At 39.0% G+C, this 18,363-nt stretch overlaps 1 protein-coding gene across 1 annotated transcript in view; it reads left to right on the top strand.

Moving 5' to 3' along the window:
- Window positions 1-2,391: 2,391 nt before the first annotated feature.
- The window catches only part of gsap (gamma-secretase activating protein), a gene marked incomplete at its 3' end in the record, with an annotated part of 28,203 nt that continues 12,231 nt past the window's right edge, over window positions 2,392-18,363 (top strand). The window contains 18 exon segments of the mRNA XM_034196827.1: window positions 2,392-2,684; window positions 3,493-3,563; window positions 4,687-4,743; window positions 4,836-4,905; window positions 5,231-5,278; window positions 5,674-5,762; window positions 6,819-6,888; window positions 7,058-7,107; window positions 7,421-7,546; window positions 7,663-7,719; window positions 7,827-7,873; window positions 8,120-8,205; window positions 9,251-9,328; window positions 9,456-9,533; window positions 11,067-11,159; window positions 12,107-12,269; window positions 14,010-14,100; window positions 15,426-15,495. Coding sequence (XP_034052718.1) covers window positions 2,597-2,684; window positions 3,493-3,563; window positions 4,687-4,743; window positions 4,836-4,905; window positions 5,231-5,278; window positions 5,674-5,762; window positions 6,819-6,888; window positions 7,058-7,107; window positions 7,421-7,546; window positions 7,663-7,719; window positions 7,827-7,873; window positions 8,120-8,205; window positions 9,251-9,328; window positions 9,456-9,533; window positions 11,067-11,159; window positions 12,107-12,269; window positions 14,010-14,100; window positions 15,426-15,495 — 1,432 coding nt within the window.

Below are 18,363 nucleotides of genomic sequence, written 5' to 3'. Positions count from 1 at the left end.
AGACTACTTGCCATGAAACAGGATGTCGCTGTAAGTCCAATCGACACGGTCCAATCGTCCCCCAATCTTCACTTGTATATCACCGGTCCATGCCTCAACAGCTCTACGCCAAATCTGAGATCTCACCATATGCCGTTTCCATGGAAACGCATCCACCATTATGTTATATATTTGTATACATATTTAGAAGAACTATGTGATTGGGAAATTATTTAAATTGGCAACTAAGCAACTGTAACTAGCAATGACACATACAATACAAATATTATAGCAGTAAGTACAAGATATAAAATTATTACTTTACAAAATAATCTTGACATTTATTTTGAGGCATTATTTATTATGACAACTGTCAAATTGTGTGCCGCCAGATTTGGTGGAGAAACTGAGAAACTGATCATATACAGTATGACAAGAAATAAATGTAAATAAGTTATGGCATTAAATGTGACATATTTCCATAATGACATTATTATTTTTATAGAACAATAAGAATTAAAGTAGTGATTTTCCATCAGAAGTGCTCAGACATGGGCTCTTATATGCAGTTTTAAAACTCATCAGAAGGGAGCAGTGTTGGTCATCAACATTTGTTAAAATATCAGAAATTACATGAGGGTTCATTTGAATGTACTTTGGCAAGATACATAAAGTAAAATAAATTGCATTTCTAATAAATTCATGCCATACCTTTAAAAAATGTTTCACAGCAACACTGATGCCTTGGTACCTAGGATTCCTTATTGTATTTTTGTTTGTTTTTAACTCGGCTATATTGTAAATGAGTTCTCCACCTTAATGTATTTTGATCATTACTGCAATAAAACTGTTGCTAGAGGAAGCCACCCTTATTACCATTTGTTCTTTGGAGAGCATAGTCTTAATGAGCTGTCTGGAAGGAAACTAATGCAGCTATAAAATTCAACAGCATACAATTTAATAACTATAAATACATTTTATAGTTTAAATGTACATCTGAGTTAGTTAGCCGACAAGCAGATGTTATTTTAGACTTCAAACAATTCAAGAATTAACTTATGATTACTCTGTATTATTCATTTCTCTGCAGGAGAGTGTGTTTTATAGCATATATAAAAAGCTTAATACACATGGGAAAAGAAGCTTGATACATGAATGTTGCATCAAAATAAAAAACATTAAAAAATAAAAAATGGCTTGGAAGGAAGACAGCCAAGACAAGTGTCATCTGATCTGGTTGGCCTCAAATATCTTACGATGTTTGAGTTCAATTTGTCTGCATATTGAACCCGATTTCTGGGATTTATTTAGCGTTTGGCTGTGTTTTTGCAAGTTTAACAACAGTTACTGTGTGCACTAACTACACAGGACCCCAAATAAAGTCATAAAGAATAATTTCATTGACAAAAACGTGTTTTCCCATTAAATTGCCTCAAATGTGCTCATCATTAATCCTATCATACAAAGAGTAGAGGAAACTTTAAATAAAAACACAAGAGTATTACTGTCAAGCTGATTTTGTAATATATGGCTTACTCCTAAAGGGATTGAGTTGTTTACATATTCAATCAAATGTTTTTTTTTACAATCATTTTGTTAGAAATAAAACTTTAGTTTGTCCTTAAAGTATATTTTGATGCTGATATTGTTGTAATTCTCTTTAAATGCATGACTTTTAAGGCCAACTCAGTGGACATTTTTAAACGACAACCCCCCACTTTAAATGTTCTTTTAGTCTTTATTATTGACCTACCTTTATATTGTTTTATTTATTTTATAGGTCTTTTTATTTGTATTTTTGTTGTACCTATATGTTCACTTTGTTTTATGGGGTTTTATATTTTATATTGTTGCATCGACTCAGTTGTCTTGTGTCTTATCTGTCAGAGAGAAATCATTATTTATTTTTATTTTCATTATCATACATTTTACCTCCTTGTGTCTATTAACCTGATACAATTTTATATTTTGCTGCATGTACCTTTTAAAGTTCTTAACAAATAATCCGAGGGGAATTTCTTGTTGTTTATTTTTAACTTGTGATGTGTCGCCATTTTGTAAAGCACTTTGAGCTGCATGTGTTGTATGAAAAGTGCTATTTTAATAAACGCTTTATTAGTATTATAATAATTTTTGCTTGTAATTGAGTATTTGAACATTGTAGAAGTTCTTATTTGACTTAAGTACAACATCTAAGTACTGTTTCTACCACTGATCATATGTGTCACCTGCCTGTGACTCCATACTGAGGCTGGATGGTGCTCTCATTCAGCGGGACGGTGAGAGATTCCAACCCGCTTGACGGATGATTTCCTCGGTTTATGGCAGCGACTCTGCTCATGGGAAGGGAGGAGCTTATTACTGGATAAAGTGCCATTTCCGCATGTCAATACATTTCTAAAGACAAGAGGAAGCTGTATGTGAACTACTCATGGACACTACTGCTTTCAGTTTCAGCAACAACTAGCCAAAATTAGCATGTAGTTAAATGGTCACATGATGCAGAGCCTGAACGCACACCGGCTGTCAGGTGCCAGGAGCCGCCTCTTCAGGAAACAAGCTTATTCCGGAGTGTTTTAAATAAAGTAGGGATTTTCAACTGAGGATTGGTGTAAACATGCTGAAGTTAAAGCAAAAGTTTGACCTGCACAGAGATGTTGTTTCTGACATTCTGAGGAAAGAAGCGTCGGTCTGCAGAGTGAAAGGTGAGGCGTTCAGGTGTCATCGGTACTCTTTAAAGTTTTGTAATAACTGAATAGCTTTGACTAATAGCTAGCGAACAGTGTCAGTTCAACCTGTCACTGTTATTAAAGAGCCTAGAGAGTATTTATCTACATGATTCATGTGTGTCATTGCTATGAAATTGCGTAATATCACATACAAAGTCAATTCATTTGAGCAAATGGAGCTTTTAGAAACAATTGAGTGGCTAAAAGTTTGTAGATATATTCCAGTAGATGGAGCCATTTACTCCTCAGACTTCCTCTGTAAATATCTTGTAAGGACACCAAAACAAAAGTTATTATTTCCTGTTAAACATCCTAACTATGGATACAAGTAGGAATTAAAAGATAAAAAATATATATATGGGGTTGCATGCTCTCGGAACCTTCTATCCAAAGACAATACTGTATAATATAAACAATATATCATTTATATTATTTATTTTCACTGTAGCCAATCTCAGTAGGCTACCAGTATAGGACTAAGAAAAAAGTCGTGACAAAGATGTGATTACAGTGGTAAAGTGATGCTTGACAGTGGTGGTTCTGCAGGAAATGCACCAAAACTCATTCAGTCCCAGTGGTGGCACATGTATAGATTCCCTCAAAATACATTTGTCCCACACACCTCGGCTCTTTACACATGTATAATAAGTTGTTATACAGGGGAACACACTATATCCTCATCAGGCGTAACACTATATGTTCAGTGTGAGTAGTAGCAGTCTGCATGCTGTTGTTCAGACATGATGAGACGTATGGGTTCATAATAATGATGCTGTGTCTGCAGAATACTCTGGAGCAGTGGACACCCGGATCCTAAACATTGAGAGGGATGGAGGCATCCTTTACTCCTGGAAGGTAAATTCATAGTGACAGCAATGCAAATTGAATAGTTTCCTTGTGGAATTTACTCATTAATCAAGTGTAATTAGGCTTAACATTTCTTTTTTAGTGCTTGTTCCAGTTTAGTTTACAGCCTGCATTGGTCTCACTTCTTTGACTCAGTATATTGTAGTATGTTAGAACAAATTCATATGCATAGAGTTTAAAACTATTCTGTTCCAGCTGTCCACATCCCTCATTTAAGCCCCAGGGAGCTAAATATTAACCCCCATATTTTCTCCAACAGGACACCACAAAATGAAATAAAATTATATTTTCTTACATACAGAGTCCTCTATATTTCTGCTTGACATATTTTCAGAAGCCTTGGGGTAACGTTCTGTGTGCTGAACTGTGCTTCTCTGCACAACATTCATTTTTAATGATAGGCAGTGGGCAGCCTGCAAAGAGGAAGTAATCTCTTTTTTCTGTGAAAGGTTCACAGCTCCATTCATGCCTGGCTGCGCCTTGGGTTTCAGAGCAGTTTCCTTCCTTTTATTTAAAATCCTCTGAACCCCGAAATAGTGTTGAGTTGCTGGTTTGAAGTCAAGCAAGTCTTGTCTGGATAATCAACAAGGTCTGCCGAGGTAATAAGGAGACCAAGCATAAGGAGATCAAGCGTGGCGGTCTACACAACAAAGTGGTTATGGTGGGAAAATAGGTTTTCTCAGTCTAGAGACAAATTGGGAATATCCATTTCTGATTGATTTAAAGGGGCCCTATTCTGCTCATGTTCATATTTGTATTTTGTGTCTCTACTGTGACATGTCTCCATGCTTTAATGTTCAAAAAGCTCTTTATTTTTCTCATACTGCCTGTGCTGCAGCACCTCTTTTCACCCTCTGTCTGAAACCAGAGCCCAATCTGCTCTGATTGGTTAGCTGGCCGGCTCTGTTGTGATTGGTCAAGCGCTTAGAGATGTCCCGCCCCTTAGCCTATCACGTACAATGTATTGGAGCGCTAGCTAATAGAAAACTTTGGGATTTTAGCCTTTGCAGACCATTGACACGCACGAAAACATATATAACACCCTAAAAGGAAAGGGAAAAGTGCCTCTTTAATGACCTACATGTAACTAGAGGGTTCCTTCTTTTGATAGGGAGCAACAGGGACTACCAGGATTGGGAAATTTGACTCCAACACCAAACAGAACAAGGTACTGTCTGTGTGTGTGTCTCCTTCAGATTTTGATTTTTGTGCTTGTGTGTGTTGGCATTTTCCCATGAGGCTGTGCTTTCTCTCCAACAGCTCCTGTACACATTTGACAAGCAGGTGTGTGTCAGCAGCTGCTCCCTGAACAAGGAGGAGACCCTGTTAGGTGAGCCTCTCTTACTTACAGATTAAATAGTTAGCAGCAAATGAGGCGAAACTCTGACCCTTAATTAGGCAATTAAGTGAGCGACCAAACTCGGGTCTAAATAATAAATGATCTAAGCGTCTAGGGAGCAGTTAAGTATCTCTATAACATTATTATTTTGCAACCCAAAAGAAGAATGGGAAGTTTGTTAGCATATTAATGATTAATGGTGCCAGATCATAGTTGAAGAAATGCTGATTTAGTGTAGAATATATATATATATATATATATATATATGCAAATGAAGTCTCATGACCCCTTGCCTGTACTTTTTTTGCCCTCCCAGCTGTCAGCTTGGCACAAAACACCAGAGGAGAGGAGCGCCTCAAACCAAGTAAGCTTTTAGATGTGCAGCTCCACTAACTTGGAACAGTCTGCAAAAAGAATGGAAAATTACCAAGCTAGTACCACTACATGTTTTTAAAGCTCGGTTGGATGCTACACAATCAGATGCTGTTGGTACCTGTACTTGTGGTTAAATATGTAAATTGTAATCCCTGTACATTTTGCTGTATGATGTCCTTTTGTTGTTCTGTTGTTTATGTCTTCTTGTGGAACCTACTGCTGCAGGTCTCCCTTGAAAAAGAGATCATTGATCTCAATGGGATTTTACCTGGATAAATAAAGGTTTTGAATTGAATTGAACACCCGAGATCTCTTCATCATAACGCCTTTTTTTAAACTTGCTCGTTACCTTATTCAAATCATTTCTCATATTGTGTGTTTTAGTATCCAAGTGTCTAACCCTCCTGATCGAGATCCATCCCATCAACAACACTAAAGTCCTCAAGGCGGTAGACTGCAGGGTCAAAGTGCAGGTACTGTGTGTGTGTGTGTGTGTGTGTGTGTGTGTGTGTGTGTGTGTGTGTGTGTGTGTGTGTGTGTGTGTGTGTGTGTGTGTGTGTGTGTGTGTGTGTGTGTGTGTGTGTGTGTGTGTGTGTGTGTGTGTGTGTGTGTGTGTGTGTGTGTGTGTGTGTGTGTGTGTGTGTGTGTGTGTGTGTGTGTGTGTGGTGTGTGTGTGTGTGTGTGTGTGTGTGTGTGTGTGTGTGTGTGTGTGTGTGTGTGTGTGTGTGTGTGTGTGTGTGTGTGTGTGTGTGTGTGTGTGTGTGTGTGTGTGTGTGTGTGTGTGTGTGGTGTGTGTGTGTTGTGTGTGTGTGTGTGTGTGTGTGTGTGTGTGTGTGTGTGTGTGTGTGTGTGTGTGTGTGTGTGTGTGTGTGTGTGTGTGTGTGTGTGTGTGTGTGTGTGTGTGTGTGTGTGTGTGTGTGTGTGTGTGTGTGTGTGTCTAACATTACTATACTTGTGGGGACCTAAATCTGTTTACACAGTCACGTGTGGGGACTCGCCTCCCTTATGGGGACAAATTGGAGGTCCCCATAAGGGGAATCATTCATTTTAGGGTGAAGACTTGGTTAGGGTTAGGCATGTGTTGGTTAAGGTTAGGATAAGTCTCCAGGAAATGCATGTAAGTCAATGTAATGTCCCCTGAAGTGATGTATAGTATGTGTGCGTGTGTGTTTTGGCCACTTTCATGCAGGTTTTACTGCAGCCAGGAGCTGATGTTGCAGTTATTGTGCATCTGTGCCATATTCTTGTTACTGTTTGTGCTTGTAATTTTCATTTCCTCTCTTACTCACTTAATCATGCTTTACATATCTCTCTTTCTTAGTTTTCTGTGTATTATTTACCTTATTAAGCCACTGTTGGCTGCCCGTGTTCCTTACCATGTGTTTCTCGTCCAGTTGCCAAACCGCTAATTTAAATAAATGCCAAGAATGTTTAAAGCCTGCATTAAAATATGGAAATCAGCAAATAAACTCCTCCATCTGGTAACTGTTGTAAACCTCGAGATGCTGACTCATGTTTTCTGCCTCCAGTTCCTGCATGCAGAAACTGACAGGAGATCAGTGCTGGAGAGCCACCTGCTGCTGCTGACTGAGGACGGATGTGAGTGTGTCTGTGGGCTATATTTCACTAATCTCTAACAAAACACATCATCACATTTAGAGACATAATCTGTCTTTTTCTTACATTTTGAGGGGAAAAAACCGCCTTCTCGGGGGACACATATAATTGAATACAGTTGTATTTATGGATATCCTTCTGTGTGTTTCAGATGTTGATCTCTACCATGTTATGCTGACGAAACAGGCGGGTTACAGAGTGGTGAGTTAGAATCTAAATTCACCACTTTTCTTTTTTACTTTATCCAGCTCCTTACTTTATAAAAAAGTCCCAAAAGAATTTGTCTTGCCCGGGGGTTCTGTGCTGTTTTTTAAAGGTCTGAATTCCACAAATATCCAGTAAATAATAAGTAAATAGGTTGTGATTTGTTTACTAAACCCAGTGCCTTGAATATATGGTTCTACCTCATTATCCAGCCATAAACGACTCTGTGTCTCGTGCCCTCGTGGGGAGCTTTGCATTAAGAATTCATTGTGCCCACAAAGCTGAATATGAATGTGTTTGTGTGAACCAGGTGATGGCAAATCCGGAGCGTTTGTTAAAAACAGCAGAGAGGATCGTAGAGGACTTCTGCTGGCTCCAGTGGGACGGACACACACAACGAGTCTACTATCTCACGCATAGTGTGACACACACTCAGGCATGTACTACTGTACTTGTGAGGACATTGCATTTTATAACATCATCTAAAATGACCAGTTTAGGCAGACAAGGTACGTTTAATAACTCAAAATCCCTATCATGTGTCTTTCACAGGACAAGTTTCTCATGCGATGTGTGCAGTTTTACCCCAACCATAACTGCGAAACTATGGTAAATCATCTTGATGTCTTACACTTTAATAGATAACCAGTCTTTTTGCTCAAATCATATTCAAAATGTTTTGTTTTTAATGTATTTTGAAAAATCTTCTCCCACAGTTGGAATTCCCATTAGAGTTTCCTGCTAATCTTTTCCGCACAGTCAAGTAAGGCAACCACTGCTAGCTTAGTATATTAAATATATTTTTCAGCAGTTATTTTATTCTATATTCTCAATTTCTTTAAATAGTATTGATATGTACCTGTAATCAAAGGAACTAAAAGGATTTTCATCACACTTCCTCTACTGTACAAGTTAGTCGTTCATCATTGCTCATGTTGAAAATATTTAATGTATTTCTTTATTTATATAATTTACTCAAATACATTTTTTTTCTGTGTGTGTCCAACAGCTTTGTAAATCTGGGTTTCGACCACTATCACGAGAATAGCCCAGAGCAGGAGCCCCTGAGGATGAAAGTGTTCACAAACATAATAGGTAACACACAAACATTGTTTCATGAATAATATTTCAGTCACAGATTTGTTCCCCCACCCTCTAGAGATGTAAATAACATGTGGTTACAGTTCATGACTAATCCTAAATATGTTTGTGTTTTGGATTTCTATTTCTGAAAACAAGAAAGCAAGTTTTTACTGAAGTTATAATAATAATTGAATTATATGCACAATAAATCACAAATCAGATTTAGAAAATCAAGGCTGATTTTGTGATGAACAATTCCAGTGAATATTAAATAATCAAAAGATTGTTGGAAGAGTTTGGTTTCAAAATGATTGTTCTGATCATGGGGAGGCTGTAGCTCAGTGGATAGTGCGCTGAACTTCGAATCAGGAGATGGGAAGTTCGAGTCCCACTGCGTCAAGACACTTCACCCCAAATTGCTCCTTTGGGGATTGCCCACAGTACTGAATTACTGAATTACAGTACTGAAGTCGCTTTGGATAAAAGTGACATATAATGTAATATAATAATGATCACTAAAAAAGGCAAGTTGAATCTGTTGTGGTTTATAATGTGTCACAGAAGTAAACAAAGGAGTCCAATGGAGGGGTTTCAGGTAGGGTTTCGAGTGTGGGAGAAACACTCGAACACTCCCCATTAGCCTTTGCAGACCATTCACAAAAACCTATGTCACACACTGAAAGGGAAAACCCCAAATGCACAACAGGGCCTCTTTAAAATGTGATTGCCATCAAAGGCACCAACAATTTACATGTATTAGTTTATGTTACCCTCAACAAAAAGTAATGTTCAGTGTTTTGGAACAAGACTTTTCCAAATGATTGCATGTTTTCATATTAGAATTCAAACCTTGAATTACCATTTGATTAATTTATTCATGAAATTGACGATTGAGGCTTTGATTTCAAAACCAAATACGAAATCCGACTGCCTGTTTACTTTCCATCGAAAATACATCACACCTAATTTAATTTCTTATTGAACGTCATGAATGTTTTCACTGATGTTGCCCTACTGTGTGATCCATAACCTTTCTGTCTCTATGGTTTGTTTTTAGGAAGCATGTGTGTGTGCTACAGCCAACATCTCAAAGCCAAACAGGAAGTGATCTACACTGTGCTTTTAGTCCACAAAGGTGTGCATTCTCTCGATTTACATTTGTTTTTAAATACCTCATTTATTTTTGCTGTCTCTATTCCTATGCTTCTGTTTTTATCTTGAGCATATGCTGAGAAAATTGGATTTTTTTTCTCCTCCTGCAGACTGCAGCAAGACGTTCAGAGTGTCTCTGGGCAGCGAGCAGAAAGCCACACATCTCCATCCGCTCTTCATTCCTATAGGTCATTGCACACACAGAAATGTAAAACAGTCACACACTATGGGCTCAGAACAGTCTCATGATACACACATGCACACAGAAGGATTCACACTTGTATTTCCGGATCCACACTTGTGTTTTTCAATGCACACACAAATGTGTTCCGTTTCATATACATGTAAATAAAAACCAAATACAGAAAAAAGTCTTACATATGTATTTTTGATCCACACATATTTGTTTTCCGTTTAAATCCCCTGAACCTGCAAACACAACCCGCTTTCTGTGCACGGATCGCTGTGCATTCGTGTGTGGGTTTTTTGAGACTCCCCTGACGGTCAGCCGATTCGTACTTGTAATTTTTTCTATCTATAGCCAATCAGATGTCTCCTCAATTCTAAACCAATCACATGAGCGCGCCCCCACGAGGGTAGATTTCTTGCGTTCATGACGTAGCGCTTCATGTATGCATTTTGCGCAGTCCGGAGCTGACAGGTCCTGGAGCCTGCCTGCAGGCGCTAATGTCAGGACACCTCCACTCTCAGTACAGCGCCACTTTCCGAACAGGAAATGCACGCAAATACAATATTTTATATTATTAAGGCACCGCGACACTTTCCGAACCATTGATGAATGCTTGTGTACACAAACACGGCAGGCAAAACCGTTTTAAATGTGTGTTTCCTGTGTGGCGAATACAGCTGCTTTATTTATGTCTGTATGAAGTTGTTGTGAGTGTGGAGGGAGCAGCTACAGGTTAGCTTAGCCTAATCGATCAGTGCACTACGAAGCCAGTGCTAGACAGTGAACTGTCAACGGGGGGGAGCCTCGCCGGTTATCGGCTCTTAATAGTTTGATCGGTGCTCTCTATAAAGGCCGATCAGGAGAGCTGGATCTGATCGATATGGACATAAACGCGAGTGAAGTATAACCGGACGCGAGAGAGAGATCAGATCAGCTGCTGAGTCTGATGGAGACACGCAGCTCTACATGATCACCTGATGCTCCGCCCCCTGTTTAGCGAGCTGACCGGACAGCGCAAAATGCGTATATGAAGCGCTACGTCATGAACGCAAGAAATCTTACCCTCGTGGGGGCGCGCTCATGTGATTGGCTTAGAATGAAGGAGACATCTGATTGAATCGGGTGAGCGTCAGGGGAGTCTCAAAAAACCCACACACGAATGCACAGCGATCCGTGCACAGAAAGCTGGTTGTGTTTGCAGGTGCAGAGGTTTTAAACGGAAAACAAATATGTGAGGATCAAAAATACATTATGTAAAACTTTTTTCTGTAATTGGATGTTATTTACATGTATATGAAACGGAACACATTTGTGTGTGCATTGAAAAACACAAGTGTGGATCCTTCGGTGTGTATTATGAGACTGTTCTGAGCCCATAACACACACATGCCTCAGAATCCTTATAAATTCAGCTCAAGTGTGTGAGAGGTTTACATGAATACCTACAAATGAGCGCATGTGTCCTCGGTCTGGTGTGCAAACAGAATACTAATATAACAGGTGTATAAGTGAGGCTGTTATTTTCTCGTAGGTTACCACATCCTGGTGTACCTGCAGGACCATTTCCTCCACTGTATCAACACCAGGCAGCAGGAGATAGTGTGTCACTCCCTCTTTCTCTCAGGTGAGACAAGGTCTTTGTTCAATTAGCAGTTTGTTTACTTCCTTTCTCATCCACACTACAAGCCCCTTTTTCCCTGATTAGGTTTTTTAACCTTCCTGTCGTGTTCGTTTTAACTGCTCTTACATTAACACAACAACCATTAATCATCACCACTTTTAATTTAAGCTGTAAACAATGTCTCATTCTACTGGTTTGCATGAATAACTGGAGTAAATAAACAAAGAATAGACACTGAAAATGTATTTGATTTGTGTGTGTGTACTATCTGATGGATGACCATAATGTAGGGTTACCCAACTAAACCACTCAAAATGTAATGAAAGTGCTTACTGTATAAGATAAGATATTACTTTATTGATCCCAATTTGGGAAATGTTTGTGTTGCAGCAGCATAAAAAGACATGGCATTGTACAATACAAATTAGAAATAAAGTAGAAAATATACATATAATACAATATATACAATAAAAAAAGTTATTATATATACATCAGCAACGAAATATGTTCCCATGCCTACCGTGGAGGATATCATAAGGCCTTGAGGCAATCAAATGTAAAACACATTATTTATGATTGATTAAAGAAGTCAATCGATCGTATTTGACCCAAGAACGACATGGATCCTGTACAAACGCACAGCTTTCATTTTCAAATCAAATCAAATCAAGTTTTATTTATATAGCACGTTTTTAAACGATTGTTGGTCGAGCCAAAGTGCTGTACAGATAATAAAAAATACCCTACAGTAAAGACACTTTACAGCAAATACAACAGCACAGTTTGTGCAGAATATCGGTATGAGAAAACGACACCCTCTGTCCTTAGACCCTCACATCGTACAAGGAAAAACTTCCTGAGAAAAACCCACAGTTTAAAGGGAAAAATGGGAGAAACCTAATTTTATTTTATTTGTTTTCTCTGTCTCTCCCTGTCTGGACGACCTTCAGGTCTTGATGTGGACCTGGGTTTGCAGTCTCAGTCAGCTGACGTCACAGTGTTGCACTCAGAAGAAGAGTCCAGTGGGAGTGTGTTGGACCTGGGCAGCGGCAGGATCCACGAGGCCGAGCTGAGCCCTGCCTTCCTGCTGAAGATCCTGCGAGCTCCTTCCAGGTGAGCGTGCTTCAAGACTTTATGTGGAAATAAAAGAATCATGTCTATCAGGGTTAATGTTTCTATACATAGATGAGGAACTTGAGAGCAGAGGGAGGTATATATATATATACAGCGAGCAGGTGGAAAGGAGAAGTCTTTTTTTAAGGTTATTTTGGAACATACACACCTGCAGTGTCTTGGGATAAACTGGTGCAAAATGTTCCTGTCTATAAATACAGACTATGGTTAAAACGAGCCAATTGCTAAGCCTCAAGTATCTACAAAAGTATCTACAGCTCATCCCACAAACCTCTCACCAAAACACCCTTCAAGTGAGAAGTTGATAGAATGAGTCAAACTGACAAATAGATATGTCTCATACAGTAGATCTCTCTCTTTCCAATTTCTTTATCTGTTCTTGAATGTAATGTAATGCCAGCTTTGCCGAACGAGCCTAACCTGATGTGTAAGTGCTGTAAACATGCATTACTTTTTAAAGCCAGCAGGGGGAAACTTCACTGGTTGCAAGAAAAGTCAGATTGTCTAGAAGTCTATGAGAAATGTACCCTACGTCTCACTCAAATGATAACATCAAGGAATATTTTCTTAATGAGTTTATGGTCTAAATCGCTTCGTCGATACATCATGGTTCTATTGAATTTGTTAATATTGGTCCGATGTGGATTCAAATAGAGAAAAAAAAGCAGAGTACGCTACGAATTGTCAGGTCGCTACCACAATGTTTTCAGTTCATGAAAGTTAATTTTAACTTTTTTTTCTCTACCGTCTAACATCACTTCTGTTTCCAAAAAAACAAACTCAGCGTTTCCAAACGTTAGCCAACAAACCAATGAGTGATGTCACGGTGACTTAAGTAGTGTACCTCAATAGTACACTACACAATGTGTACATGCAATACACTACTCCCATACGCAACACGTCACGATTTGGGACCTCAGCAACATCCATGTATATAAGTGTGAAGATAATCGCATAAAGGACACACACACACACACACACACACACACACACACACACACACACACACACACACACACACACACACACACACACACACACACACACACACACACACACCATGTATACATCACTTCAGGGGACATTACATTGACTTACATGCATTTCCTGGAGACTTATCCTAACCATAACCAACACATGCCTAACCCTTACCCTTAACCTTACCCTTACCCTAACCCTAAACCAAACCAAGTCTTCACCCTTAAATTAATGATTCCCTTCATGGGGACCTCCAATTTGTCCCCATAAGGGAGGTGAGTCCCCACACGTGATTGTGTAAAGTATTACTATACTTGTGGGGACCTAAATCTGTTTACACTGTAAAGATTTAGGTCCCCACAAGTATAGTAATGCTAGGCCACACACACACACACACACACACACACACACACACACACACACACACACACACACACACACACACACACACACATTTCAATATTAGTTGGATGTAAGAACAACTATAGCTTGACTCATTGCCAGAGAGGTCAACCATCATGCTCAATGAGGACACATCGGGGGCCCCTGTTGGTTATTTGACAACATTTTGTTCTTTTTTGCTTCATTCATTCATAAATCCCACTTTTAAACGGCTCATATATCACACTGCTGTACCCAAATGTTGTCTGTCTGCCTGTGCTTCTGCTGCGTGTCTGTGTGTTTGAATGTGCTTATGTTGTATAAAAGTTAATTTGCTGTATCATGTCACTCGTGTCCAAGGTGTCCCAGCAGCAAGACTGACCCTCAGCGCATGGCCGCCCTCCACTGCCTGCTGGTGTACCTGGGAAACGACCCAAACCTGGAGCTGAAGGTACACAAATGGAAAAAAAGACAGGAAAGGAGATGGGAGGACAAAAGGGTTGACATTTAAAGCAAACTTTCTGAGTTTTTTTAGCATCAGTTCACCTTTTTTACCTTTAAAATAAACACATCGTCTGGACCCACAATAACCCAATACAAATGATTTTAATAAAACTAAATCTGACAGAGAATGCATTCACCATTGATGTTCATTTCACTGCAAGGTGCTTTCATGGATGGCAAAGTAGCAATAAATTGGTTAAGGCAGCTTTTCTGCACTTCTGTGTGAACTCAGTAGGTGTCGACCTTGAGGTGCGCAGGTGGAGGGAGGAGAAAGAAAAGCTGTAATAAAACATTAAAGGAGCGCAAACATATGGACAGAGATCAAACAGAGCCAGAGAGAGAAAAGGGCAAATATTTTCCTGGAAACAGCGCTGACTCAGACTCAGACTCAATTAAGACGTCCCCGCCGTCCTGATAGATTGCAATACGTTCTTTCTATAGAGGTTAAATGAGTCACTTAGCTTCAGGAGTGCAGATAAAAAAGTGATGGACAGTGTTATTGTTCGTTATTTTAAGATAATGCTGTGCACATTATGTTGATTTACTTTTCTTTCTCTTCACACATATGTTATGCAGAATGTTTTCTGATATTTTTCATCAGAGGAATGGGCTGCATAATATAAGGTTTCACTCTGACTCTGAGATTTGCAGAGACTCTCTTGAGGACATCTTTATTTGTAATTGAAACATTAGTATATCAAACAATAGAGGACCGCAGTGAACTAAAGTAAACTCCTTCCGGTTCCTTCGACAAAAACGCAATGCAATCTCTCCATAGGATTTTGGAAAATAGCTGGAAATAAGGTCTGTGGTTGAAACACATTTAAGAGACGGATCACGTTTTGTTCAGCCGGATAATCTCCACATGTCTACCCTACTTTTATAATTTTCAAATCATAAATCTAGTCGCCAGAAGCTAAATGCTAACGTTATGCTATAAACGAACTACAGCAGGGTCGCTGCTTCAACGTCACGCCGAATACATTTTTTTAATGGCATGATATCCAAAACATGTTTTTTGAGGAATAGCTGGAATATGAAATGATAAAAAAATGTAATTACAAAGATACTGTAAGAAAACCACCTCACCGGGACAAAAAGACCCACTTATGCATCTAAGGGTTAAAGAAACTGTTCATCTAAATTGGAGCACTAATGGATGTAAAGGGGAATGTGTGAAAATAACTAATAAAGAATACGACACAAACACGACTACAGTATGTTCTGCATCTCCCGCTCATTGACGCCCGTCTCCTGCGTGTCTCCCTCCAGATCACCGAGTGGCTCTTTGACAACGTGAACGCCTTCGACTCCTTTGATCAGATCCAAGAGTTCATTCTAGGTCAGTGGCAGCCGAAGCTTCTGGGACACAAATCTGCTCGGTTCCACTTCTTCTTTTCATGCTGCTCTCTTGCCCTTTGTATGTCTCCTTCTGCTTGTGGTTACCAGGCTGCTTACATCTCATCTACACAAAACTGGATTCTTTCATCAGCTCCGTTTGACTATGTTTCTCTTGCAAACTTGTGCCAGTCGCAATTAGAGACCTTGGGAGAAAAAAATATGATTTAGTTCCGGAGCAGAAACACATTTCAACGCAGTGTTGGCACGTCACAAAGTACATTTACTCAAGAGTTGCACTTAAGTACAACTTACAAGTATTTGTACTTTTCATTTTGTGCTTTTCTCAACTATATTTTGGAAGCACATTTGGTTGACAGCTTTAGTTCATAGTGACTTTGCAGGTTCATATTTTTCACAAGATATGTAAATCAACTAATGAATAATGTACTATCATGAATTAAGATTGCTGGCAGTAAAAAAAAAAGGCATTACCAGCTGTTGCATTTAAATAATGACCACATTAATGAGTCATTAATTACAATCCGGTAGTATTCAAATATATCATTCCAAAAATGGCCATTCTGCATATTGATTACTTTTAGTTCAGCTACTTTAATTTCTTTTTGGATGCTCATACTTTTGCACATTTACTGGGATGCAGGTGTATTTCTACACTGTGGTATTAATACTTTTACTTACTTAAATTCTCGAGTACTTATTCCACCTCTGTTCAAATGCCCCATGATGTCTGCTTGAAGAAAATATAAGAGTACATGAAATTAATTTCACATTAACGTAAAAGGCCATCACCGTCCTAGAGCATCACATTATATATACTGTAGGAGCACCTTGCGGAAGACATTAGCATATTATTCAGCTAACTGCAATGTAATGTAATGTAATATTCAAGCTGTTGTAACTACTAGGTCTAACACACAGAGGTCCTATTAATACAAGGGTTACTGTATATGAAGACAATTATGTTGGCCTCATAAATAAAACATAAGAAGCCTGTGCTCACTAATATATCATAGTGAGTGTGGTGGGATTTAGTGGGTAAGAAAACTGACAAAAGCCTTTTTCTCAAGCGGTGAATAATATAATGAGTTACATTGTTCAAACACAGAATAGAAAGACCAATGTCTTGATGAAACATCCTGTAATATCTCTGTCAGGACTTATCGTAGAATAGCATACGATCTTTATTAGCTACTCAACAGAAGGTTTAATATTCGCACACCACCGATCTGAATGTTCAATCTTTACTCTGTTAACTACCGACAAACGATGTCCTTCCTGTCAACATTCGGTCTGCTGTGTGAATAACATCAGCCGTATTGACTGCTTAATCCTGAGGCTAAAATTAGGAGAGTAGCCACAAATCCTCCACACTAAACTATAGTGGATCTGGATCAGTCTGTCTCACCAACAAAAAAGATTTGCACACAGAAAGTCTTTGTTTGGCTAAAGACGGCTGATTCACGTCTTGAATAGACACAGACATTCTCTAAGCTGGAGCAAAGTACGGTTGAAAATGGAAATCTTGCCTCAAAATATAAAGTACTCTGCACTTTATAAAACCTATTAAGTTCTGTCAAACTAAATTCATTATGACATTTTGAAAGGAAAGGTCAGAGTTCCAGACGGACAACACTTCAGGAGCAGCGCTAAGGAAAGTGATTGATAATCAGGCAGAGGTTGTACTTTATTTTAAAGATCCCCTCCACTCAATCATGTGTTTTCCTAATACCTCCTGAAATGTCTGACCTTGACTATACTCGCTTGTATTTTTGCAAAGAGTCACTAGAGAGCTACCGAGTTTACATTAGCATAGTGGCAGCAAGCATTCCGGATGTAAACCGGACCCTGGAGCAAAAACATTCCTATTAACCCATGATCCTTGCAAGCGAACAAACAACCTTAACATATAAAAGATGTTACAAGAGACTCCGTTTATGAGTCAAATATGTATGGATGACTGTCTGTTGTTTTGCCTCTGATAAAGACCAGAAATGGTGCCTTTTTAATCAAATGACAATTGCTTTTCCTGTGTCATACTACGTCAAAGTAATCTAGCTCGACCCTTTTTACCTCCTGGTTATATGGCCCAATTAATATGTGCTATAGTGTTCCTTAGACCAGTGGTTCTCAACTGGTGGGTCGCGGCCCAAAAGTGGGTCGCGGACCTGTTTCAAGTGGGTCGCAGATGTGTGTGTGAGTTTCCAAAACTTTTATTTTGAAGGCCCGATTTTCTATCTACCCTTCACACAAACTATCTCCTCTTTACTCTTCTCTCTGTGTGGAGCAGCAGGTTCAGCTGTCAGAACAAAGTGAAACACAAACAATGGCATAACATATTATTAAAATGTCGGGTAGTAATAGATGTGTTTATTTTCTTCTCAGAGTGTACCAGAATGCGTAGTTTATATGTTAGTATTTCTAAAAATCTCCTGGGGGAGAATCCCTCCAGACTTTTTTCTGGGGTTGGGTTTTCAGCATGTGAGCCTATACAGTTCATCTTTGATTCCATCATCTCATTAAACCTTTTTTAAAAGCATACTTTAGTTCCGTGAAGGGATATATGCCCTGTACTTCACTTTAATTAATATTGTATGCTGAAAAGCGTATATTACAGCACGATTTTGGGTCGCGATTTATTGACAAAGAAAAAAGTGGGTCCCGAGGCCTGACCAGTTGAGAGCCACTGCCTTAGAGCTTACACTGTGATGATAGCTTATGTAACCTAGCTTTTACAAATAAAAATTGATTCTAAAATGAGGCATAATTCACCCGTTTGCCGTTGGCCAGTGGGCAAAATTGGAAACATCGGCCCGTCATATCCAGAACTTAAAAGACATCCATGCCTCTA

Source organism: Gymnodraco acuticeps, unplaced genomic scaffold (assembly GCF_902827175.1).
Source record: "Gymnodraco acuticeps unplaced genomic scaffold, fGymAcu1.1, whole genome shotgun sequence".
NCBI classification, from domain to species: Eukaryota; Metazoa; Chordata; class Actinopteri; order Perciformes; family Bathydraconidae; genus Gymnodraco; species Gymnodraco acuticeps.
This window is presented reverse-complemented; position numbering and strand designations above follow the sequence as displayed.